General features: G+C 36.8%; 3 protein-coding genes and 1 pseudogene across 3 annotated transcripts; 3 read left to right on the forward strand and 1 right to left on the reverse strand.

Annotated features, from left to right (window-relative positions):
• The window catches only part of LOC128295592 (rust resistance kinase Lr10-like), a 45,191-nt pseudogene that overhangs the window by 5,623 nt on the left and 11,757 nt on the right, over positions 1-27,811 (forward strand).
• LOC108465568 (uncharacterized) lies at positions 21,352-22,858 on the forward strand. Its single transcript, XM_053031281.1, has 2 exons — positions 21,352-22,262; positions 22,754-22,858. The coding sequence occupies exons 1-2, from the start codon at positions 21,589-21,591 to the stop codon at positions 22,842-22,844; spliced, it is 765 nt and encodes a 254-aa protein (XP_052887241.1). The 5' UTR covers positions 21,352-21,588; the 3' UTR covers positions 22,845-22,858.
• LOC128279347 (rust resistance kinase Lr10-like) lies at positions 23,974-25,200 on the forward strand. Its single transcript, XM_053031279.1, has one exon. The coding sequence runs from the start codon at positions 24,029-24,031 to the stop codon at positions 24,824-24,826; it is 798 nt and encodes a 265-aa protein (XP_052887239.1). The 5' UTR covers positions 23,974-24,028; the 3' UTR covers positions 24,827-25,200.
• On the reverse strand, positions 25,372-27,676 carry LOC108465565 (transcription termination factor MTERF9, chloroplastic-like). The gene has a single exon (XM_017765911.2). The coding sequence runs from the start codon at positions 26,956-26,958 to the stop codon at positions 25,831-25,833; it is 1,128 nt and encodes a 375-aa protein (XP_017621400.1). The 5' UTR covers positions 26,959-27,676; the 3' UTR covers positions 25,372-25,830.

The following is a 27,811-nucleotide window of genomic DNA, read 5'->3' on the forward strand; positions in this document are numbered from 1 at the left end:
ACATATATAATAAAACATATACTAATATTAATAACAAATATAATAGGGGTAAAAATAGATATAGTGATAATACGTATATAACGTGGTATTAAGAATATGTATATAATATAGTATTTAAATATATATACATAAAAATTTATATTAGGAATAATAATAATATATAAAAAAACTATAAATATAAATATAAAATATATATATGTGTAAATATTAATTGAAACTAAAAAGTAATTCTAATAGTAGTAAAAATATGTTAATAAAGATGATAATAATGATAATAATAAATAGGATAATAAATAATATTAAAAATAAAATAAAAAATGGTAAAATAATATAAAAACCAAACTAAATCTGGAAAAAGGACTAAATTCGAAACAAAAATGAAGTTTTGGGCCAATTTAAAAAGAAATATAAAGAGGGGACCCATTTGAACGCGCGTGCAACTTCTGAGGGCCAAAAAGGAAATTTTCTCGAGCCCTTAAAACGACGTTGCTGGAGGGAGGACTGAATCACAAAACGCGATAAATTTCAGGGCCAATTTAAAAGAAACGAAAACCTGATTGCGAAATACATAAAAAGCGGAAGGACCCCGCATGTAATTAGACCATTATACAAAAACACGCGGATCCTCTAGCGGGTCGGGTCGCCTGCGCGGGTCGAGGGCCAAACGACGCCGTTTTGAGGTCTCCGAAATCCCCTTAAAACTATGTCGTTTTATACCTCTGTATAAGCTAATTTTTTTTAAAAAAATTTCATTCTTCCTTTCTGTTTAAAAAAAAAAACGCTTTCTTTCTTTCCTTTTCTCTGTGCAGGCACTCCTGGTTCAGTCAGGGCTCCGGCGAGCTGCCATCGCCCTCCACCGCGTCAGCGCCGTCGTCGGCCACCTCGGAGTTTCAAAAAAGGTATATTTTTTGATTTTTTTTATAGTATACTCAATATATATGTGTATTGTTTTAATAGAAATGGGGATAATACATGTAAATAAATTCGAAAAAAGAAAAAAAAAGAAAATAAACCTTAGATTCTGTTGTTTTTGGTTCTCCGTCCTCTGATATGGGGCTATTCCCTGCTTTTGATGTTGCTAAAGTCTCTTGTTCTTGCTTGTGTTTTTTTAAAATCTAATATTGTTTATTATTTCACCAAAGTGCCGAATGTACAAATGGTTTTGGATTCGGCTTTAAATAGCCGTTTACATGCCTCACTTTTCTACTTTCTGTCCCTTCTTTATTAATGCTTGCAGGTGCAACTTGGGGCGGTGGCACAGTGGCGGTGCTGCAGGTTCGGTGGTGGATGGGACAGGGGCAGCAGCAATTGATTAGGCTAGGTTTTTTTTTTTAATTTTTTGTTTTGATTTCGGGCTGATGTTAGGTATTGGGCTATGTGGGTAGGCTTTGTTGGGTTTTAGGCTTAGTGGTTTTAGTGGGTTTTGGTCTAGGGGCCAAACGGGCCTGTACAGCTGCCCCTCTTTGCTTGTTGTCGTGTAACGAGAATAAAGCAAAGACTCTCAAGAAAGACCCGTTTGGACCAGCCACATCAAGTCCTGACTCCTTTGATGTTCCTCTTCTTTAGGTGACATCATTCAGCCTGATGCCTTCTGTTGCTTTGATTCACTCCATTGCAGCTTTAGTGAGATAAGGTTTGTTATCTTCAGTCTGCTCCACCGCAACTTCAGGGAGATATGACTTGTAACTTCAATCTACTCTGTTGAAACTTCAAGGAGATCTGCTGTGGCTTCGACCCACTCCAACGCCATTTCAGGAAGATAGAATCTATAATTTTCAGCCTGTTACCCTACTGCTTAGGGGTCAAGGCTCATCGTCTTTGATCTGCTCCACTATTGCTTAGGGAGATAAGATTTGTAAATTCGGTCTGTTACCCTACTGCTTAGGGGTTTAAGACCCTTCGTCTTTGATCTGTTTCCCTACTGCTTAGGGAGATAAGATTTGTAAATTCGGTCTGTTACCTTACTGCTTAGGGGTTTAAGACCCTTCGTCTTCGATCTGTTTCCCTACTGCTTAGGGGGTTAAGATCTGGAAATCTTCAACCTGTTACCCTACTGCTTAGGGGGTTAAGGCTTGGTGGTTTGAATCTGCTTCACTGCAACTTCAGAAGGGTAAGATTCGCCATCTTTTGATCTGCTTCCCTACTGCTTAGGGTGATAAGATCTATAAACTTCAGCTTGTTACCCTACTGCTTAGGGGGTTAAAGTTCGTTGCCCTCGATCTGTTTCCCTACTGCTTAGGGGGTTAAGATCTAGAAATTTAGCCTGTTACCCTATTGCTTAGGGGGTTAAGGCCCTTTGTCTTTGATTTGCTCCACTACTGCTTAGGGAGACAAGATCTGTGAATTTAGCCTGTTACCCTACTGCTTAAGGGTTTAAGGCTTGTGAGTTCATTGATTCTAGGGACATGACCTGTAGAATCAGTTCCATGTATTTATGCTTATGCCAAAGAATTAGGATGCCATGATCGCAATGAATCAAATATTCCTAACTAGATGTGCTATGAATGATCTATTAATGCATGAGTGTAGCATGTTGTGAACATGAATCCCTTCTTAATGTTTGGGTTGTCATTGCTCTTTGTACATCAAGGTTCTTTCACTGAAACGGTACCCTGTCTTCTTGTTCAGCTTAGTTCTTTGAACAGAAAACCTGAAGAGGTAGTCCTGATTTAAACTTTTTCTTCTCAAATGCTTCCAATCTTTAAGTTTGGTTAGTTCTAAAAAATAGCCCTGTTTCAGGTTCCTGTACTGTTTAGAGACTTTCAGAGTAATATGCAGAACTCTTTTTGCAAAAATGACTTTAGTCCATTAATCATCATTTCAATGCAAAATGCTCGAAAAAGATCACAATAACGACAGGAATGAAATTTGTCAGAAACAAAATTTGAAGGGAATAGATTAATCACAGACAACAAATATTGCTGGAATACAAAATGAATAAAAAGGGAATAGGTGCCCCAGATATCGCAGCGTGAGCTTCTCTGAGCTAACTTATTGAAGACCCCCTTTTTGCCCAATATATGTTTAGGTGATCTAGAATACCCTTGTAGATGCCCCAAGATGTAACATCTCTCCTCCTTGTTAATTTAGGTATCAGAAGACCACCGCATGCCCCACCTTTGATCAAAATTTGAATTGCCTTTTTACGGGTTTTCAATTCAAAATCCCTTTGGTCTCAAAGTGCTCTTTGCGAGTTTTCACCCTGGCCTCTCCTTCTTCTTCTTTTTTTTTTTTTTTAGGCGAAGTATTTCCTAACCGAATCTGAATTCACAGGATTGGGTAAAGTCTTGCCATCCATTTCAACCAATATCAATACTCTACCGGAAAAGGCTTTCTTCACCACATAAGGTCCTTCCCAATTCGGTATCCATTTTCCTTTAAAGTCCTTTTGTATGGGTAGGATCTTTTTCAATACTAGGTCTCCCTCATGGAATTCTCTAGGGCGAACCTTTTTGTTGTAAGCTCCCATCATTCGCTTTTGGTACATCTGACCATGGCGAATAGCCCTTAGCCTCTTTTCTTCAATTAAATTCAACTGATCGTATCGGGACTGGATCCATCCTGCTTCGTCCAACTTTACTTCTGACAAAACTCTGAGGGAAGGAATCTCGACTTCAATAGGTAAAACCGCCTCCATTCCATAGACCAATGCGACAGGTGTTGCCCCGGTAGAAGTCCTGACAGACGTTCGTAAGAATAGAGGGCGAATGATAGCTTCTCATCCCAATCTTTATAAGTTTCTGTCATCTTTCCCACAATCTTCTTGATGTTCTTATTAGCTGCCTCAACTACACCGTTCATTTTCGGGCGATAAGGTGACGATTTGTGGTGTCTGATCTTGAACTGACCGCAGACCTCCGCTATCATGCTGTTGTTCAAATTTAATGCATTGTCAGATATGATTCTTTTCGGCATTCCATATCGACAAATGATTTCCTTTTTTAGAAACTTGCTAACTGCCGATTTAGTTACATTGGCATACGAAGCAGCTTCTACCCACTTGGTGAAATAATCAATGACTACAAAGATGAATCGATGCCCATTTGAAGCTTTTGGTGAAATTGGCCCAATCACATCCATGCCCCACATCGAGAAAGGCCAAGGAGAAGTCATGACATGTAAAGGTGAAGGAGGCACATTAATCTTGTCTCCATAGATTTGGCACTTATGACATCTTTTGGCATAGTTAATACAGTCTCCTTCCATGGTGGACTAATAATAACCAAACCTCATAATTTGCCTAGCCAACGTAATGCCATTAGCGTGTGTCCCACAGACGCCCTCATGGACTTCTTCTAAGATTTTCTTAGCCTCAATAGCGTCTATACATCTCAACAATACCTGATCCCTCCTTTTGTATAAGATCTCCCCGTCCAGTACATAGTCACTGGCCAGCCTTCTCAAAGTTCTTTTGTCATTTTCAGTAACTTGGTCGGGGTACTCACGATTCTTCACATATCACAGGATATCGTGGTACCAAGGGTGATCATCATTTTCTTCTTCTTCTTTGAGGTTGTAACAATGAGCTGGAGCCTTGTGAATGCTCATTTGGATTGGTTTCGCATCCTCTTGCTTATTCACCTTGATCATAGAAGCTAAAGTTGCCAAGACGTCAGCCATCTGATTTTCTTCTCGTGGGAGGTAGCAGAAAACAATGTCATCAAACTCTTTAATTAATTCAAGTATCAGCCTCCGATAATTGATCAACTTGGGGTCTCTCGTCTCCCATCCCCCTTTGAGTTGATAAATCACTAAGGCAGAATCTCCATATACCTCTAACACCTTGATTTTACGCTCTATGGTCGTGCGTTTTCCCATGATGCATGCTTCGTATTCTGCCATATTGTTTTTGCAGTCAAAATCCAATTTACTAGTGAAGGGATAATGATCCCCATTTGGGGATACTAGGACTGCCCCGATTCCGTTGCCCATAGCATTTGATGCTCCGTTAAAGTTTAGCTTCCAAGGACGACCTACTTGAGGGTCTTCTTCGGTGGTTGCTATGTACATTAGATCTTCATTTGGGAAGTCAAAGTTCAGGGGTTCGTAGTCCTCTAGGGCTCTGCTGACCAGGAAATCTGCTATCGCACTCCCTTTTACGGCCTTCTGGTTTACGTAGACTATATCGAATTCAGAAAGTAGAATTTGCCATCGGGCCATTCTCCCGTTTAAAGCAGTCGACTCCATCAAATACTTCAGGGGATCCATTTTAGAGATCAGCCAAGTTGTGTGGTACAACATGTATTGTCTCAGTCTTCGGGTTGTCCAGATTAAATCACAACACAACTTTTCAATGAACGAGTATCTCGCCTTACACTCAATAAAATTTTTTACTGAGGTAATATATCGCTCTTTCTTTCCTTCCCGATTCATCGTGTTGGCCAAGCACGCATCCCATAGAATTTTCAAATACCGTCAAATATAGTATCAGTGGCTTATCTGGACTAGGTGGTGTCAACACTGGGGCATTAGACAAATATTGCTTAACTTTGTCGAAGGTCTTCTGGTATGCCTCGTCCCAAACACCAGGGTTGTGTTTCTTAAGGAGACGGAATATGGTGTCATATTTCTCGGTTAGTTGTGAAATAAACCGAGCGATGTAATTTAGTCTTCCTAGAAATCCCCAAACTTCCTTTTGAGTACGTGGTGGAGATAATTCTTGTATGGCTTTGACATTATCTAGGTCAATCTCAATCCTTTTTTCACTGACCATGAATCCTAGCAGTTTTTCTGACCTGGCCCCGAAGGTACATTTTGCGGGATTGAGTTTCAACTGGAATTTGCTCAACCTCAAAAATAATTTTTTCAATACTTGCACATGCTCTTCTTCAGTCCGAGATTTGGCGATCATGTCGTCGACGTAGACTTCAATTTCTTTATGCATCATATCATGGAATAGGGTTACCATGGCTCTCTGATATGTTGCTCTCGCGTTTTTCAATCCGAACGGCATCACCTTATAGCAAAAGGTTCCCCACATGGTCACAAATATGGTTTTATTCATGTCTTCAGGATGCATCTTGATCTGATTGTACCCCGAGAAACCATCCATGATTGAGAATAGTGAGTAACCTGCCGTGTTATCCACTAAGGTGTCAATATGAGGCAACGGGAAATTATCCTTCGGACTGGCTTTGTTTAGATCCCTGTAGTCCACACACATCCATACTTTTCCATCTTTCTTAGAGACAGGGACAATATTGGCTACCCATTCCGAGTACTTAACTACTTGTAGGAAACCAGCATCGAATTGCTTCTTGACCTCCTCTTTTATTTTCAGCAACACATCGGGTCTCATCCTTCGAAGCTTTTGCTGAATTGGCTTGCATTTTTCTTTTATGGGGAGTCTGTGTACCACAATGTCAATACTTAGCCCAGGCATGTCTTGATATGACCATGCAAAGACATCCTTGAACTCCTGGAGTAACTCCATAAGGTCCCGCTTTGTCTCAATGGTAATACAAGCCCCGATCTTTACTTCTTTCTTTTCTAGTTCATCTCCCAAGTTCACGACTTCTACGGTCTCTTTGTGGGGTAGAATCTGTTTCTCTTCGTGTTCTACCATCCTTAACAAATTAGGGGATAAGTTACAGTCTCCGTCATCCTCAAAGTTCTGAGATCCCTCTAGATACATATCTCGCTCAAAAGGAGACTCTGAGTTAGTAGCAACGTCACTCACATCATTGATATCTGGAGACCTGTTGTAGGTGCGAAGGAAGATACAAAGAACAAGAGAATCTAAAAACAATGATATGTATGGTATGATCATGAATGAAAGAATAAAAGAATATTTGCACGGAATAAGTCAAAAGGATACATTTCATTGAAATAACGATTTCGAACATAAGCCTATTTCACAAAAGGACACTTATTACTCCTAGGCCTAGAGCAATAAGTGTGTTTTGGACATTACTCTGAGTTAGTTCTAAAGACTACAGGAATCTCTTCCGCAGTCCAATTATTCAGAACACTTTTCGGCTCATGGGGACGAATGCCCAACAAATTCTCTACCCCAGTTTCTTCTTCATATGTGGCATTGATGTCCAAACTCTCCATCATTCCTTCCATGATTTCCTTTCCCGACATCTTTCGTTCGGGGTGAATGACTCCTCTCGACACAAAAGTCTTCGATATATGGGGGAAGATCATTGGTTCTCATTCGATTTCTCCCCCGCTCAATCGCGCTCTCCTTCTTTCTTACTTCTTTTCTAGCTCCTTTTTTCTTTGTTTCTTGTCTGGCTTAAATCCTAACCCAAAATGGTCTTGTTTGTCCTTCACTATTGGTGCATTAATCCTTCCCTAGAGGTATCTCTCGAGTCCTCTTCCGGGTAGGGCCCTTTTTCCAACAGTTAGCCGTAGTCCCATTCTTGTGGTCTCAGATAACCTGGGCATTGGAATCCTATTTCTTTCGGTAATGAATGTCGCGTTCACGAACTCCAAAGATTGAAAAGAGCACTCGATTGCTTCGTCATTTGCCTCTAGTTATGGGGCGTCACTGGTTATTGCTGCGATGATGTCCTCTTCAGCATTGATCGTTACTAACCGACCTTCAGTAACTAATTTCAACTTTTGGTACAGCAATGAAGGGACTACCCCTACCGAGTGTATCCATGGCCTCCCCAATAGGTAATTATACGAAGGCTTAATGTCCATGACTAGGAAATCTACTTCGTACGTGCTCGGTCTGATTAAGAGGGGTATTTTAATTCTCCCCATTACCTTCCGTTCCGTGCCATCAAATGCTCTCACTATATTTTGGCACGTCTTCATATAGGAACTATCCACTGGTAGCCTACTCAGCGTAGATAGGGGTAGGACATTTAGTGCAGACTCATTATCAATCAATACCCCCGGTAATGTGTACCCTTTATAACGAGTCGTGATGTGCAGAGCTTTAGTCGATCCTCGGCCTCCTGGCGGTACTTTATCGTCATTGAAAAATATGAAGTTGTCGGCACTTATATTGTTGACTAAGCGGTCCAGTTTGTTTACAGAGATATCGTTAGCAGCATAAGTTTCATTCAGCACCTTCATCAATGCGTTGCGATGGGTTTCGGAGCTTAAGAGTAAGGCCAGTACCGATATACGAGCTGGCTACTTGTGCAACTGTTCTACAACACTATATTCGCTGTACTTTAGAAATTTTAAGAATTCCTTGGCTTCTTTTCCAGTCATTGATTCATTAATAGTTGGTTCAGGCCCCGCCGGCATCTCTTTCTTTTACTCAATTACTAATGATTTTTCTTTAACCTGTTCAACTTTTATATTTGGGGTATAACGCCTTCCCCTAGCATATAAAAACCCTCATCTTGAACTTCCTCTGATGCATTAATCGGGGTCTCCTCTCCCAGGAATGTCACATTGTAGCTATAGTTCCATGGTACCCTTTTGCTATCCTTGTAAGGGAAAGCAATGGGCTTCTGGATTATGACCTTTGGCGCAACTTGTGCCCCAGCTTTATTCATTCTCGGACGTGATATGATAACCACTAGGTGGTTGACTTTGTAAACATCCTTCATCGACCCCTCTTCGGAGGCACACACATCTGCTTCTTCCGAGCTCCCGACATATTCGAAGAATTCCAGCTCCTTATTATCCATCAATCCTTGTAACAAAGCCCTGAATTCACTGCATTTCTGAATCTCGTGATCCTCTTGATCATGGAACTCGTAATAATTCTTTACTTCTCGAGGTTTGACCCTTGAATTCTGTGCTATCAACCCTCTTTCCACCATTTTCTTCCATACTTCTTTCAACGGGGTATTCACTTCAGCAACATTCGTCTTAATTTCTTTCCTTGAACTCTCGGTTACCGTATTTATTCCCTTATCCCCATGGTTAGGTAATGGATTCTCTGTACTGGATGTATCATCAAATTTCACAATCCCCATGTTGATGAGTCTTTCAACCAATTTCTTAAAAGTGGTGCAGTTTTTTATCGAGTGTCCTGTGGCTCCCGCATGGTATTTGCATTTGGGCATTTACGTTATACCATTTGGGGTATGGAGGTTGCATTGGCTTTAGATAGAAGGGAGACACGACATGTGCATCAAATAAACTTTGGTATAACTCCTTGTACGTCATTGAAATGGGAGTAAATTAGAGTTTCTCCCTATTTTGTTTTGTGTTGGGCTCTTGTCTGGGTAGGCCCTGCTGTCCAGTAGTTGTCGACCTTGGTTGGTTTACGGTGATCGATTTCGAATATGAGCTCACATTATTCACCTCGTGCTCTTTCTTTCTCGGCGCTGACCTCTTGGCGTTTTCCCCAGCCTCTATTTTCCCACATCTTATGGCATTTTCTATCATTTCTCCAGACATTATTATGTCCAAAAAACTCTTGGTTGCGCTACCCAGCATGTGGTTAATAAAAGGTGCCTTCAGGGTATTGATGAAGAGCATAGTAGTTTCCTTTTCCAATAGAGGGGGTTGGACTTGTGTGGCCACCTTTCTCCATCGCTGGGCGTACTGCCTAAAGCTCTCATTATGCTTTTTCTCCATATTCTGTAAAGTGATTCTATCAGGGGCTATGTCTGCCACATGACCGTACTGCTTCATAAAGGCTTGTGCTAAATCTTTCCATAAACTGATCTAGGCGCGACTCAGTTGGTTGTACCATCTAGAAGCGGCCCCAACCAGACTTTCTTGGAAGCGGTGGATTAATAGTTGGTCATTATTGACATGGTCTGCCATTCGTCTGTAGAACATAGTGATGTGAGCTTCGGGACAGCTAGTCCCGTTGTATTTCTCAAATTCCGGAGTTTTGAACTTGGGAGGGAGTACCAGGTCCGAAACCAAACTTAATTCCTTAGCGTCGATTCCACCACGATAATCGGTGCTTTCCATTTCTTTAAATTTTTTTCCAACCATCTACACCTTTCTTCAAGCTCTCTCGAGAGTTCTACCCTTGTCTTTTCTGCTTCTGTTACTTCATCGAAATTGAGGACCACAGGGTTGGTTGGGTTGTCCCCCGGATTAGAGCCCAAGTCGGCCTGATAATTCATCGGTGCCGAAACACTGGCCTGAAATGGTTGGGGCCTAATTGTGACCGATGGCCTTCTTGGATACATGTCAGGTTGTGTCTGAATGTCCGCTGGGGCAAAACTCGGAGGATAGGTAGGATCTTCATTATCATCTCTCGCATTGATCAAAGGGCTTTTCCCTTTTTCTAATCCGCCAACCAATAGACGAGTTAATTGGCCCATCATGCTTTTCTGGGACTCCAACATATGGTCCCTCATATCTTGCTGGATTTTGGCAAGCTGTTCTTGCATACGTGTTTGTAATTGATCCTGCATCTCTTTTTGCATTTGTTCCACTCTCTCTAACCTTTGGTCCATTGCTCTTGTTTTTCCTCTTGTACCGTAACGATGTTCTAGGGTAACTGCCTTGATTTTTAGGGTTTCTTGTGAGTTTTAGTGCATATGATGCAATACTGATGCATGAATGCAATGAATACGATGAATACAAAAAAGCGTTGATTCCAATTTGATTTTATTAGAGTAACTTTTCTAGAAAACAAGTTTCTTTACATAAAATAGATTACATATAAGGCTTGGCCCTGATACTTAAGGCCTTGACCTGCCTAAGAAGTCAAGCTAGCTCTCGGCCTCGATCCGATTCCAACTCGTATTTTAAACTCAGCACATCGGCTTGTACCGCTAATGTTTGCAAGTGATCAGCTGCTTCTCGCACTTGAGTCAAAGCTTCGCCCATGACGTAGTCCCTGCTCCTGACTTGGTCTTGAGATTGATGAAATTACTCCTTCCATCGCTCGTTATTTACTTCGAGGAGTTCTATCTGAAGTTCACGATTTTGCAGCACTGTTTTGAGTTCTTCTATATTCTCTTTTAATTCTTCGATTCTGTTCTGACTATTTTTCAACTCGATTGCAGAGTTACGCGAGCGATTCTGATACAATGACCTCTCTAACTATGATACCCGAATCTTTAACCCTTCTTTCTCATTCTGGCTTTCTACCAAACTTCTTTTTAGAATACCTTCTCGAGCTTGAGTATTGCGAAATTTTTCTTCCCACTGGTTGGCTTTGCTTTGTTCTTCTTTAACTTCATGTCGCCACTATTTGGATGTTTTTCTTAACCCAGCTGTTCTCATTGATCTACGCAGCTTCTTATAGTCCGTTTTCAAGCTGTCCAAGTCCTCTTCAGCCTTATTTTTCCCTTTTCTGAGTCTTTCAGCTTCTAGTTTCTGGACGTCGACATCTAACCCTAACTGCATCTTTTCTTCTTCCAACTGCTCGATCCTTTTTTCTAGCTCCAGACTCTTTCTCTCGAAATCTTGCCTGATGATTTCTAGCTCAGACGGGATTACTTTCAAGTGTTTTTCTATCGACTGATGATTGCCTTGATCTGATGTAGGGATGTTGTCGTTAATCCTCTAATTCCACCATCGGTCGTACTCAGGAGTAGTCATGGGATTGGTAGAGAACTTTTTCATTCTACTAGTCTGGTTCTAGGCATTTGATATCTCGCGAACCTTCTTTTTGTAATTATTCCCTGTGAACACGAACTCGCACTAGGCTAACCCGTATGTTGATGGTGTAAACTGTCTGGATCTGTACTGTCTTAATGCAAGCAGAGGAGCATATCCGACGGCTCTCCATACTCCTAACAAGGGAACCCAATCGAAATCTCCGTATCGGTATAATATTTCATCAGGAACCATCCACGGGGCTCTCCATTCAACGTCTTCTTCTTGCAAATTTTGGAGAACCATCATCCAATTTGTAACATCATCTCGCCTCGGTGTTGCCACTAACTCTTTCAGTGGAGAGTAATTTTTAGAGAAGATACGATATGAAACCTTTTCCACTTTCTAAAAATGGCTGTGGAACCAAGATAGCAAGAGTTGTGCACATCCAATAAATCTCCCTTCACCCGCTCTTCTACAAGCATTCAATGATCTGAAAGTTTCAGTCAAGATTACGGCATGTGTGGTTTTTACCAAGCTCACAAAAGGTCGAAACAAAGATCGTCTACATGCCCCAAAGCCTTGGGGAAGATGACCAGTCCATAAATGCTCGTGGCAAAGACATCTACCCTTTTCTTCACGCTGGGTGTGCTAAGATTAGATCCTCGTGTTCCTCCAAGGAGTGCATTTACAATCTCCTTTTGTTTGATCCGGTCGTCACCCATCGCTCGCTCATCCTCGTGGTGTTCATCGACTTTTTGAAAATGCTTGGACGTTAAGTGTCCGGAATAAATTCATCAACTCAATCTTTGGGCAATGGAGCAAGGTCGTATTCTTCTATAGTAGGTACCAAGTCTACTTTCCCGAATGTGAAGCAACTGTAAGCAGAATTCCAATATTGGGCAAGGGCTCGAAATAGGTGTTCATCTACCTTAACATCGAGCAGATAAGGTAAATCACCGTAATGACAATAGAATAGCTGTTTGACCTTATCATCCCACTGACCCCAAATTTCTTTCATCTCTTGGAGATTATTCTGAGTTAAGCTGATCCGAGTAAAATTCAATAACTCGACACGCACTTCTCGGTAAGATCTCACCTTTCTCTTGTTGTGTTGTCTCAAATTTATATCCGGACAATAGCGTTGTCCTCTACTTTATCAAAAAACCCATTTTTTATGATAAGCTATCTATTTAGGAACCGAATGCGAATCAACATCTTTTGTGATGAAAATGCCATGCAAATACAATCAAAGTAAAACAAAGCAAGTCAGTATTTCATACGCAGTTCAAAGCAAACAAAGAATAATAAACATAGCACTTGCTCAGGTAACCACTAGGGTTTCGGAGTGGCTCTACCTAGGGTGGGTTCTTAAGGCTCGCTATATGGGGTTTGGTTCTGGAGTAAGGGTACCTGAACCAACAGATTCCTTGATCTTCACCCATTATAGGCTCATACAGACCGAGTTCAGTCCAGGGGAATACATTACCCTATGGCTGCACGGAGATGAAAAACTCACGAGACATAGGTACAGATGTATCCCGAAAGCGATCCAATATCCTGTACGGAGGTGAAAACCTCACGAAGGAGTAGTTTCTCACTCCCACTTAAAGGGGTGTGACCACAGCGGTCATGCAATGCAATATGCAAAACCATTTAAAGACTCGAACCAACGCAGTAGGTATTGTATCATAAACCAAAAAATAGCTGATGAAATGCAATGAAAGGATCGTATTTCAAAACCAAATTTTCAATTTTCGATAAAAAGACAAAAGTTAATCAACTTGTGGCTTGACTCTTTTATTTGGTTTCCCCAATGGAGTCGCCAAGCTATCATAACCATTTTTTGAAAAACGGGAATCGACTTGGATTTTGAAAATGAAAACGAAAAACGGGAGTCGCCACCAATCCTTTTTGATGAGGTGTGATCGGGTCACCTCAAATTAATCAGTTTAATAAAAGTTAAGATTTACTAAAACGATAATTTTTGGTCTACGAAAATAAAAAAATGGGTTCGGGAGTCGATTACGCATAAGGAAGGATTAACACCCCCGATATGCCCAAAAATTGGTACCTAGTTGATTAATTAATGACCTAGTGTTGAAGATTGAAAACTTGAAAGACTTTGAAATACGACCCCTCTTTGTAAAAAAGCTCAAATGTTAAAGACCTTCTCGTCTCGAAGTGATAAACACCATGTCCAGTAAGTTAGGACACGACGTCTCGAAGTTTAAGAACGAGCTTGCCTTTATTTAAAAATTCGTATATTTTAACCCCTTTTTAAAAGGATATTCGGTTAGTTAGGTAAACGGGGAAAATCGAAACCCAGTAAGTTAGGCACGCTTCCTAAAATTTCCAAACACCGAATATTGCCTTCACTTGTGAAAATCTTATTTCGAGCTAACAAAATGTCATACCCGATAAATTAGGGCACGACACCTCGTATCCCCGAGAATAAGCATTTTCAAAACTCAGATTGTAATTTTTAAAAGAATATTCCGTTATTTAGGTAAAAAAGAATCAAACCCAGTAAGTTAGGGCACGATCGTCTCAATTACGGAATATCACTTTTATGAAAGAATTGTTTTAAGGTATCGAGGTAAAAAACATAATGTGATTTATAGAAAAACATAAAAGCAAATTATGGTGCTAATACACAATAATAAGTGCGACAAAGATCAATAACAATGATATAAGCGATTATAAAAGATGAAAGCAAGGCTAGCAATATAAAATATAAAACACAAGCATAAGGCAAATGAAATGATCGAATAAAAATAAATAAAGTATGGCAAAATAAAATGACAATGATAACGAAAACGATAACAAAAATAATAATATAAATAATAATATAAATAATAATAGCATAAAACGATAATAATATATATGGTATTAAAATATATACGTAATAATAGAAATAAAAGTATATATAATATTAAAATATATGTACGGATACATATGTGAAATAAGCACATAATAGTTATAAAAATATACATAATAGAATATATGAATAATATGATATTTACAATATATATACATAAAAAACATAATAAAAATGATGTGCATGATATAATATTAATATACATGTACATAATATGGAGTATTATATATATATATATTAAAAGGATGTATATATGGTATACTGAATGCATTAACAAAACAATAATATCAAAACTATTAATAATAATATATAAATATACACGCATACATATGTTAAAGATATATATATACATATATAATAAAACATATACTAATATTAATAACAAATATAATAGGGATAAAAATAGATATAGTGATAATACGATATAACGTGGTATTAAGAATATGTATATAATATAGTATTTAAATATATATACATAAAAATTTATATTAGGAATAATAATAATATATAAAAAACTATAAATATAAATATAAAATATATATATGTGTAAATATTAATTGAAACTAAAAAGTAATTCTAATAGTAGTAAAAATATGTTAATAATGATGATAATAATGATAATAATAAATAGGATAATAAATAATATTAAAAATAAAATAAAATGGTAAAATAATATAAAACCAAACTAAATCTGAAAATGACTAAATATGAAACAAAAATAAAGTTTTGGGGCCAATTTAAAAGAAATATAAAGAGGGACCCATTTGAACGCCATGAGCAACTTCGAGGGCCAAAAGGAAATTTTCCGAGCCCTTAAAACGAAGTCATTGGAGGAGGACCGAATCGCAAAACGCGATAAGTTTTAAGGCCAATTTAAAAGAAACGAAAACTTGGTTGCGAAATACATAAAAAGCAGAAAGACCCCGCGCGTAATTAGACCATTATAAAAAAAACACGCGGATCCTCTAGTGGGTCATGTTGCCTGCGCAGGTCAAGGGCCAAACGGCGCCGTTTTGAGGTCTCCGAAATCCCCCTAAAACTATGTCGTTTTATACCTCTATATAAGCTAATTTTTTTTAAAAAAATTTCATTCTTCCTTTCTGTTTAAAAAAAAAAAAACGCTTTCTTTCTTTCATTTTCTCTGTGCAGGCACTCCTGGTTCGGTCGTGGCTCCATGAAATGCCATTGCCCTCCATAGCGTTATGCCGTCCGCCACCATGAGTTTCAAAACGGTATATTTTTTATTTTTTTATAGTATACTCAATATATATGTGTATTGTTTTAATAGAAATAGGGATAATACATGTAAATAAATTCGAAAAAAGAAAAAAAAAGAAAATAAACCTTAGATTCTGTTGTTTTTGATTCTCCGGCCTCTGATATGGGGCTATTCCCTGCTTTTGATATTGCTAAAGTCTCTTGTTCTTGCTTGTGTTTTTTTAAAATCTAATATTGTTTATTATTTCACCAAAATGCCGAATGTACAAATGGTTTTGGATTCGGCTTTAAATAGCCGTTTACATGCCTCCCTTTTCTACTTTCTGTCCCTTCTTTATTAATGCTTGCAGGTGCAACTTGGGGCGGTGGCACAGTGGCGGTGCTGCAGGCATCGATGGTGGATGGGACAAAGGCAAAGAATCGATTAGGCTAGGTTTTTTTTTTTAAATTTTTGTTTTGATTTCGGGCTAATGTTAGGTATTGGGCTATGTGGGTAGGCTTTGTTGGGTTTTAGGCTTAGTGGGTTTAGTTGGTTTTGGGCTAGGGGCCAAACGGGCCTGTACACATGCGATTTTGCACGAAGCATTATTTCCCACCAAAACAACACCTTTAGACACTGTTTCAGAAGTTGTAAACCAATCCCGATTGGGACTCATGTGGAAGGTGCAACTGAATCAAGTATCCACTCTCGCTTACTTTAGAATCATTAATAGAAGCGACTAGAAGTTCACCATCATTGTAGTCTTCTACAACATTAGCTTCACCGAATTTTTGGTTGTTTTCCTTTTAATTTGCAACCTCCCTTTTAATCTTATTTTGTAGCTTATAACACTCATATTTAATGTGCCCTTTCTTCTTGCGAAGTTGCAAGTTTTACCTCTGCTTGAAGACTTTGATCTACCCTTAGATTTACCACGAGGATTCCGTTCCGCTTTCCTTCCACGATCATCATCAAGATTCTAATCTTGTCTCTCACGAACAATGAGACCCTCTCCTAAGAGTCGAGTTTAACCACAAGATGCTTCATCTTATCATACGAGGTCAAAGAATCATAAACCTCATCAATTGTGAGAGACTCATGGCTATATAAAATCGTGTCTCTAAAGTTGAATAAGACGGGGCAACGAACAAAGTAGAATCAACCCTAGATCTTCCTTATCATACTGAACCTCCATGGCCTCCAAGTTTGAGAGAATTTCTTTAAAAACTGTTAAGTGTTCGTGTACAGACGCACCTTTCTCCAAACGATGAGCATAAAAATGCTGCTTCATATGCAACTTGCTTGTTAGAGTTTTCGACATACATATTTGTTCTAGCCTCTTCCATAATGCACCGGCGGTCTTCTCTTTCATCATATCCTGTAAAATTTCGTTAGACAAATGCAGATATAATTGTGTTAACGCCTTTCGATTCTTACGCTTCTTCTCTTTATCTGTTAATGTCGAAGGTATCTTATCTATCCCTAGCAGGGCATCCTCTAGATCCATCTGCGCAATAACTGCTTGCATTTTAATTTGCCACAATGCAAATATGGTGTTACGATCCAATAGCAAAATTTCATACTTTAAAAACGCCATTACCGTGATCGAGATGAATAACCCGGAAGCTCTGATACCAATTTGTGAAAAAAATAAAAATAAAATAAAGAACACACAAATTTTTACGTGGAAACCCTTTCGGAAAAAACCACGGGCAGAAGAAAAGAAAATTCACTATGTCGAATTTGAATAATTACAAGAGGAATAGACTATGTCTATTTATAGGCTTGAAAAGCCATATTCTAGTAAGACTAAAACACCTTATTCTAATCAATATCAAATAGATGGAATTTAATAAGGTTTAAAAACCTTATTCTAAAATAAAATAAAAGAAGTGTAATTCTATATGGATTCTTCTTTTATTTTATTTTACCACCGTATTTTATTTAAATAAGGATTCGGTCACTTAATTCTAACAATTTGTTTGCTTGCTCTTATTACGCATAAATGGAGAAGAAGACATTTATCTATGGTTGATGCGATCGAAGAGTTTCTTCAAAGTCAAGAATGTCTGCTTAGGCTTTGTCTTTCCTTTTTCCTTTCTGTCATGACCGGATACCCCACCCTACCAATTCAATTTGGGTCGATTTGGATAAATATTTTTTGTATTTCAATTTAAATAATAAAAATATTTTAAAATTTAAATTTAATTATAAAATATATAAAATATCAATTAAAAATATTTTTAATATTTTCAATAAAAAGTGAGCTTTTGAGAGAGTTGGATCAAAAGAGACCAGACTTGGAAATTTTTGAAATCGAATCTTGATCCGACTTGACTTGACTCATAGATACCTTTATACTAAACCGATTTCATTAAAATGAAATGGAATTCAAGTCTCTTTATGTATTTCAATTTAAGTCAACTGCTTTTGGATAATTAAAATTGAATTAGAATTTAGTTTTGAATTTAAACTTAAATAAATAGAATTTATATCTTATATTTAATTTGTTTTATTTTAAATTCATGTAATTATATTAAAAAAACTATTTGAAAAGTAGTTAAGTATTCGTGGAATAAAATAAAAAAAATCTATACAATTGGGCAAAACGCGATAAGTTTTAAGGCCAATTTAAAAGAAACGAAAACTTGGTTGCGAAATACATAAAAAGCAGAAAGACCCCGCGCGTAATTAGACCATTATAAAAAAAACACGCGGATCCTCTAGTGGGTCATGTTGCCTGCGCAGGTCAAGGGCCAAACGGCGCCGTTTTGAGGTCTCCGAAATCCCCCTAAAACTATGTCGTTTTATACCTCTATATAAGCTAATTTTTTTTAAAAAAATTTCATTCTTCCTTTCTGTTTAAAAAAAAAAAAACGCTTTCTTTCTTTCATTTTCTCTGCAGCACTCTGGTTCGGTCGAGGCTCCCATGAGTGCCATCGCCTCCGCCATGCGTTGGCGCCGTCACGCCACCATGAGTTTCAAAAAGGTATATTTTTTAATTTTTTTTTATAGTATACTCAATATATATGTGTATTGTTTTAATAGAAATAGGGATAATACATGTAAATAAATTCGAAAAAAGAAAAAAAAAGAAAATAAACCTTAGATTCTTTGTTTTTGATTCTCCTACTCGATATGGGGCTATTCCCTGCTTTTGATATTGCTAAAGTCTCTTGTTCTTGCTTGTGTTTTTTTAAAATCTAATATTGTTTATTATTTCACCAAAATGCCGAATGTACAAATGGTTTTGGATTCGGCTTTAAATAGCCGTTACATGCCTCCCTTTTCTACTTTCTCGTCCTTCTTTATTAATGCTTGCAGTGCAACTTGGGGCGGTGGCACAAAGGCGGTGTCACAGCATCGATGGTGGATGGGACAAGGCAAAAAAATCGATTAGGCTAGGTTTTTTTTTAATTTTTGTTTTGATTTCGGGCTAATGTTAGGTATTGGGCTATGTGGGTAGGCTTTGTTGGGTTTTAGGCTTAGTGGGTTTAGTTGGTTTTGGGCTAGGGGCCAAACGGGCCTGCATACATGCGATTTTGCACGAAGCATTATTTCCCACCAAAACAACACCTTTAGACACTGTTTCAGTAAGTTGTAAACCAATCCCGATTGGGACTCATGTGGAAGGTGCAACTGAATCAAGTATCCACTCGCCACTTTAGAATCATTAATAGAAGCGACTAGAAGTTCACCATCGCCGTAGTCTTCTACAACATTAGCTTCACCGAATTTTTGGTTGTTTTCCTTTTAATTTGCAACCTCCTTTTAATCTTATTTTGTAGCTTATAACACTCATATTTAATGTGCCCTTTCTTCTTGCAGAAGTTGCAAGTTTTACCTCTGTTTGAAGACTTTGATCTACCCTTAGATTTACCACGAGGATTCCGTTCCCGTTTCCTTCCACGATCATCATCAGCATTCTAATCTTGTCTCTCACGAACAATGAGACCCTCTCCCTAAGAGTCGAGTTTAACCACAAGATGCTTCATCTTATCATACGAGGTCAAAGAATCATAAACCTCATCAATTGTGAGAGACTCGCGGCTATATAAAATCGTGTCTCTAAAGTTGAATAAGACGGGGGCAACGAACAAAGTAGAATCAACCCTAGATCTTCCTTATCATACTGAACCTCCATGGCCTCCAAGTTTGAGAGAATTTCTTTAAAAACTGTTAAGTGTTCGTGTACAGACGCACCTTTCTCCAAACGATGAGCATAAAAATGCTGCTTCATATGCAACTTGCTTGTTAGAGTTTTCGACATACATATTTGTTCTAGCCTCTTCCATAATGCACCGGCGGTCTTCTCTTTCATCATATCCTGTAAAATTTCGTTAGACAAATGCAGATATAATTGTGTTAACGCCTTTCGATTCTTACGCTTCTTCTCTTTATCTGTTAATGTCGAAGGTATCTTATCTATCCCTAGCAGGGCATCCTCTAGATCCATCTGCGCAATAACTGCTTGCATTTTAATTTGCCACAATGCAAATATGGTGTTACGATCCAATAGCAAAATTTCATACTTTAAAAACGCCATTACCGTGATCGAGATGAATAACCCGGAAGCTCTGATACCAATTTGTGAAAAAAATAAAAATAAAATAAAGAACACACAAATTTTTACGTGGAAACCCTTTCGGGAAAAAACCACGGGCAGAAGAAAAGAAAATTCACTATGTCGAATTTGAATAATTACAAGAGGAATAGACTATGTCTATTTATAGGCTTGAAAAGCCATATTCTAGTAAGACTAAAACACCTTATTCTAATCAATATCAAATAGATGGAATTTAATAAGGTTTAAAAAACCTTATTCTAAAATAAAATAAAAGAAGTGTAATTCTATATGGATTCTTCTTTTATTTTATTTTACCACTGTATTTTATTTAAATAAGGATTCGGGTCACTTAATTCTAACAATTTGTTTGCTTGCTCTTATTACGCATAAATGGAGAAGAAGACATTTATCTATGGTTGATGCGATCAAGAGTTTCTTCAAAGTCAAGAATGTCTGCTTAGGCTTTGTCTTTCCTTTTTCCTTTCCTGTCATGACCGGATACCCCACCCTACCAATTCAATTTGGGTCGATTTGGATAAATATTTTTTGTATTTCAATTTAAATAATAAAATATTTTAAAATTTAAATTTAATTATAAAAATATATAAAATATCAATTAAAAATATTTTTAATATTTTCAATAAAAAGTGAGCTTTTGAGAGAGTTGGATCAAAAGAGACCAGACTTGGAAATTTTTGAAACCGAATCTTGATCCGACTTGACTTGACTCATAGATACCTTTATACTAAACCGATTTCATTAAAATGAAATGGAATTCAAGTCTCTTTATGTATTTCTAATTTAAGTCAACTGTTTTGGATAATTAAAATTCGAATTAGAATTTAGTTTTGAATTTAAACTTAAATAAATAGAATTTATATCTTATATTTAATTTGTTTTATTTTAAATTCATGTAATTATATTAAAAAACTATTTGAAAAGTAGTTAAGTATTCGTGGAATAAAATAAAAAAAATCTATACAATTGGGCATTGAGTGGCCTTGCTTGACAGTTCTAACTATTAACTTACTTTTTAGAAATATCCAACAAATAGTTGTCTAACATAACACAAAAGGACCAAAGCGATAACAGTTGTTGCTCTCAGCCACTTAAATGTTTTTGTGTTTCAAAGAAGACTTAAGACTTGCATTGTCTTGGTCCTCCTCATTGTAATTGAAATTTTTTAAGGTGATAAAGGTTGATCTACAAGTATATGGTCCAAATTTATTTAAAAATTTTGAATAATATTAAAATCTTCTTTTTCTTTTGCTTGAGATAACCATGGCTCTGTCCTTGGAATTAGATGTGCTTTGATTGAGGTGTTTCCAGAAAAAAGATAAAAGAATAAAAGGTGATAACAATTTATTGAAAATAAAATATTCATCCCAATTAAAGCTGACGACTAGTCAAAATCTTCTGTCCCCATTGAAGCTTTCTTATATATTTCCCTGGTTTAGTTAGAAACTTAATCGTTAACCCTCATTGTTGTTCTCCTTCCCTACCCAAAATTTTAGCATGCCCAAATTAAAAGCAAAACTGCCATTGTTGGGTCACCTAATGCCCGATTTTGCTTTATTTGTAATTCTATTCCCTGGTGTTTGTCTTGCTAGGCAACTTATTAACCAAGATTGCGGCTCTACTTTCTGTGGGAATTTGAATATCAGTTTTCCATTCCGATTAAAAAACCAACCTCCCCAGTGTGGTCTCTATGACTTTGAACTTGAGTGTGAGAACAACAATCGCACCACTGTTGTTGCAAGAGAAGGGAAATTCTTTGTCCAACAAATCTTTTATGAAAATTATACAATACAAATGGTCGATACAAGCTTGGACACGGATGATTGCAACTCCCTTCCTCTTAGTTCTCTCTATTATAACTATTATATGTATGTTGTGAATTGTACGGAACCTATAAATTCATCACTTTATATTGAGGCTTCTCGTTGTACCACCAAATCCAATACCTCTTCTTCCCTTCCAACTTCCCATTTCTATTTTTTAGATGCAAAAACTCGTCCATCTGATTTCAATCAAGCTTGCACTATTGAAGCGGAGGCGCCAATTATGGTTGAGAATATAACAGGCATGTCTACGCCGGATATCTACAAGAAACTATTAGAAGGTTTTTGGGTTGAATGGAGTAGATGCCAGTACCAGAGCTGTTATAAACCAGATGTGTTAAAAGAAGTGTAAGTTTGTTCAATAATTTCAATTTGCATTTAGAGTGTGCATCATATTGGAAATTTTAGTTACAACATCTGCCTTTGCTTTTGTATGACCTACCTTTATTTTTTTCTTTTATTTTACGTTACTTTTTTCGCAACTTAGTTGGTAGTACGTAAATATTGCACCGTTGTGGATGAGTTTATTTTTTTCGCAGTCTTTTAATGCTATAATGTATATTTTGGATTAATTAATTTAAATAAATTTTGTCTCATCTTTCATTATATTAAATAATTTTAGTTACCTAAATACTCTTATATATACTGTAATACATGTTGCATACTTTTTACAAGCAAATATATGTAAAGAATTGTTGTAAATTTTATTTTGAGTATGTACCACAAAACATAATATAATGTTTTAAATTACCTTCCATTGATTTTTTTTACACAAATTTGGAATTTTCCTTTACACCCCTTTATTAATTTTACTTTGATTTGTTAAATATATAATTCAGATTGTCAAGGTTGAAATTTGCCTTCAGAAACTATATGGACAGCTTTGTACATTTCCTTTCCATGGCCCCATGTCTACTACGATATCAATGATTCTATACCAAGAAGTATGCTTCCCAAAATTCATTAGAATTTAGAAGTGCTTTGATTTTAATATTTCGCTGCTCTCTTGAAATAATGATATTTCGCTTTTATTCGTGATTTTTTACAGAACTTATATTCTCTGCTTGGCAATAATGTATTGTTAATTTTGGATTTGCAGATTTGCATTTTTTCGATACAAATTCTAGCGCTAGTTAAGAAAGGATATTAGCAATATTCTTGGGGGAAAAAGAATAAGGAGCCTATCATACTATACAAGTTCATATTTAATTTCACTGCAAAACTAAGAAATCTACAGATTCTTTAAGGAGTTTGAATGCTGAAAACAATTTTCTTCTCATATACTGAAAGAATATTTTTTTGTCAAGTAAATAATGATGTTGGAGTTTTGGTTAAGTTTGTGTTCATAATGGTCTTGTTTAGAATTTCCACAGTTGTAAGTTTGGTGAATATTCATATTGCTAAAACATTCAACAAAGTTAGCTCTTCAATCGATCCATTTTTTTGTGTGGTTGTTTTGCATTTTTTGGTGATTATAGACTTCGTTTCATTTAAAAAGATTCAAGGTTATTATATTTGTACTTTGTCCTTCTTCAAGTATATTTGACATGAATATAAAAGTTGAGTATCCTTCATAGACCATGGTGAGGTTAGAATAATTGGTATCCAATTTGAATGATTTACTCCTTTGTGTGTGCAGTTCTAAGTTTGAATTTGTTGAGGTGCACCTGCTAGAATATAAAACATAACATATAATTCGGAATTATTTTTCCGGTTCTCAATGACCTTTCAAAGTTTTTCATTTGGTATAGAAGGGTAAACACAAGGCATCATGTTATTTCTAAATTAATTCCATAAAGAAGTGAAATTAATATGCCCTCTTTTAAGTAGTAGTTAATTATAAAACAAAGATAAAACTATCACATTATATACTATTTCGAGAATGTAAGTTATATATTATTTGATTAATTTCACAAGTACTTGATGTATTACATTGTATTTCTTTAAAGGTGGAATTATCTTTTGAGGTCATTTCTCGGGATAATTTGTTTGTTTGCTCTTGTTACGCATAAATGGAGAAGAAGACATTTATCCATAGATGATACGATCAAGAGTTCCTTCAAAGCCAAAATAATCTGTGCCAATAAGGTATTCCTTTAATGAAATAAAAAAAAATGACTAAAAATTTTAAAGATAAATTAGGTGAAGGGGGTTATGGGTCAGTGTTTAAAGGAAAGCTTCGTAGCGGGCATCATGTGGCAATAAAATTGTTGGGTAAGTCAAAAGGTAATGGCCAAGATTTCATAAATGAAGTTGCTTCTATTGGGAGAATTCATCATGCTAATGTGGCAAAACTTATTGGATTTTGTGTGGAGGGATCAAAGCAAGCTCTGGTATATGACTTCATGTCTAATGGATCTTTAGATAAAATCATATTTACAGAAGAAAATAAGAACACTTTGGGCTGGAAAAAGATGTTTGATATTGTGCTTGGGGTGGCTCAAGGAATTCACTACTTGCATCAAGGATGTGACATGCAAATTTTACATTTTGATATCAAGCCACACAATATTCTTCTTGATGAGAATTTTAATCCAAAAGTTTCTGATTTTGGTCTTGCTAAATTGTATTCAGTAGATGATAGTATTGTCTCTCTCACTGCGGCAAGAGGAACGATAGGATATATTGCTCCTGAATTGGTTTACAAAAATCTTGGAGGCATCTCATACAAAGCCGATGTTTATAGTTTTGGAATGTTATTGATGGAAATGGTTGGAAGGAGAAAGAATGTGAATGCATTTGCTGACCACACTAGTCAAATATATTTTCCATCTTGGATTTATGACCGATTGGATCAAGGAGAGGACTTGGAGTTGGGAGATGTTTCTGAAGATGAAAAAGCAATGGTAAAGAAAATGATAATAATGACCTTTTGGTGTATACAATTACTTCCTTTGATCGTCCTTCAATGAGTAAGGTCTTGAAGATGCTTGAATCGATGTTAAACTCCTTGAGATGCCTCCTAAACCATTCCATCAACTTCCTCTAGAAACATCAATGGAGGTTCATAGCTGTGAGAAGGTCTTGAAGATGCTTGAATCTGATGTTGAACTCCTTAAGATGCCTCTTAAGCCATTCCATCAACTTCCTCTTGAAACATCAATGGAGGTTCATAGTTGTGAGAACTCTAATGATGAGTCAAATATATCATTGGATACTGGTACCATAACAAGTTGAAATATTGTATGAGGTTAGAAACATTTCACTTCATTTTAGATTTATATTATTTTGCCTTATATATTACTTTACATTAATTATATAAAATAAAATAATACTATTTAATAAACCTGAAATATAAATAAGAAACTAATTTATAAAAGACATTTAAAAAGATTTAATTTGTTTATTTATCTTTTGTTAATAATAATATATGAATTTTAATCGGTGCAAGATTTTATCCGTGTTGAAAGTAATTAATAAAAATAATGAACATCATCCAAATCAAAATTAACACAAATTTATCTCAAGGATAAAAATATTCATGGGTCGAAATATACAAAATTAGATTTACCTTAAAAAATTATTGTTCACAAATCATAATCTCCTTTAAACCCTTAAATAAAAAGAAAATACGCCTTTAAACATGCTTTAACCCATATCTTTCTAGTTGTACCACAACAATGGTGCCAATTTAGCCTACAAAGTTAATAATGGTAGAGTTTCATAATCTATATTCCCTCCAGCCATCATACATAGAAAAAAATTCAACTCTTCATCACGGGGAGTACAAGGGATATAGGCAGGGAGAGAACAATGAAACACGAAGAGGCATCCCTTTTTATATCCCAAAATTTTGAGTCTCACACTATCCCTTTGAGAATAAAAGTTATAAATCTGAAATTTTAATCGAAATATCCCTTGACATGAATGAACAAAAAGAAAACGAAGACAGCACCAAACAAACAAACGAAAATGTTCAAAATGGAAATCCTTTACGCAGTATTTTTTTCGATGATTCGGCCAATGGCTTGAGACCTTTGGCATGTTTATAGAACTCCAACAGTTCATTTGCAACATCTTCTGGATGGCATTTAATAAACACATTCAAGAATCGATTTTCCGTCATCCTCAATGCCGTCAACATGATGGATCCTTTAATCTGCGGATCAATCTCCATTTCCTTTAGTTTCCGAGCCCACGATATCCGCGGTTTCAATACGGCTTCGAGGTTGCTGAACAACAAAAACGGATGCTCAAGCACCACTCTTGGAGACAGCTTCATGGTTCCCAAAACAAATGTCATGTTCCTTTGAACCTTATCAACCGAGAGTGTCAAAATAAGAGGAGAACGTCCCAACAAACTCCAAATCTCTTCCTCTGAACACCCGAATTTCTCCAAGTTAGTCACCTTTTCACGTATAGTCTCGATCCGCGATATTCCGATGAGTGAAACTACGTACTTGTACATTTTGGAACCTTTTGAAACCCCTGTTTTCTTTGTGTATTCCATCTTCTCCTCATTGAAAGAAGTCCTTGGGATCAATGTGGGACGTGAGATGAGCATAGCAATCAAATCATTTCCACTAATGCCAATCTCTTCGTACAATGCAATGACTGGTTTCATGGTATTGTGAAAATCATAGGTCAAGAGTGAAGGGTTCCTAACAAGTGCTTTACGAAGCATTTCTCGCGATCCAAACAGGTTAACGAGGAGCTCAATCCGCTCGTCGAAGCAATTATTGATACGAGAACAAAAGAAACGAGGGCGACAATTGACCATCTTGACAATGTCGGAACCGGTGAGTCCCAAGCTACTCAGCAAGTTGAGTTTGGATAAAAGGGGAGTAGCTTGAGCGTTGCGCAAAGAAGGTTGGCGTGAAAAGATCTTCAACAAATCGTTTTCACAGCAACCCCATTGCTTGAAAATCTTGATGGAGTCTCTCGGATGCTCTATAGCTTCTTCATTCGGGCTTTCAACTTGGTTTGGGCATATCGTCGAATAGGTGGCGGTAATTCGAAAAACAGAGTTTGACCGTGTAAAGTGGCGGTTCGATGCGGAGACAAGGAATCGAAACCTGAGTAATAGATGAAGTTTGGGGAACATGTGAGCTTTTTCAGTGTAATTTTAAGTGAAAATGTCAGGGAACGGAGTAAGCTGTAGGTGAGGCTTTTAGAGAAAAATAAAAAATAAAGGGCCAAAAGAAAGGAGGAAGCGGAAAAAACACACACAGATGTATTGATGTAATAAGGGCCTCTACTTCATTTAAGCGGGTGTAATCGGTGAGTTGAGCCAAACTTTCAAATTTAAACTCAATGGAATGTCAATTTTTAACTTTCGAGCTCCGTTTGTTTTAATGTAAAAATTTTCCAGATAGAAAGAGGGGTAGAGTTTGAGCCGACGGTTACTGATTTAATGTAAAAACACGCAAGCTTGGGTTTAACCCCAAATCCGATACAAAATCAAGCAATCGTAATGGAAATCGAACCGATATAGCAAATCTTTAAGGTAATGAATTTCAGATTAGAACATAAATCTCAAGCAAAATCAAGGAAAATCGAAAACTCTCTCTCTCTCTCTTTTTTTGAAGATGAAATTTTGAGGCAAAGAAATTTTTTTTTTTAAACGGACACAACAGGTAACAGATCGGAACCCTAATTTGTTTGATAGATGCAACGAAGAAGGGTCAAAGACGGCATCCTTCAAGGATGGGAGGGACGGATCTAAACACGATGTTGAAGAACAGAGAGAGAGAGAGAGAAAGCGAAGGAAAAATTGGGAGCGCTCAAATCCACAATTTTTAGAATTAGATTATGATGAAATTTAAATCATTGTTTCATTGTTGTAATTAATATTATTATTAAATAAATTATTAAAATAAAAATACTAAAATTCAGTTTAATTTATTTTTTTTATTTGGTTCAACCGATTTGTATCAATTTTCGAATTAACTGGTTTA

The sequence above is a fragment of the Gossypium arboreum genome, chromosome 1 (assembly GCF_025698485.1).
Source record: "Gossypium arboreum isolate Shixiya-1 chromosome 1, ASM2569848v2, whole genome shotgun sequence".
Taxonomy (NCBI): domain Eukaryota; kingdom Viridiplantae; phylum Streptophyta; class Magnoliopsida; order Malvales; family Malvaceae; genus Gossypium; species Gossypium arboreum.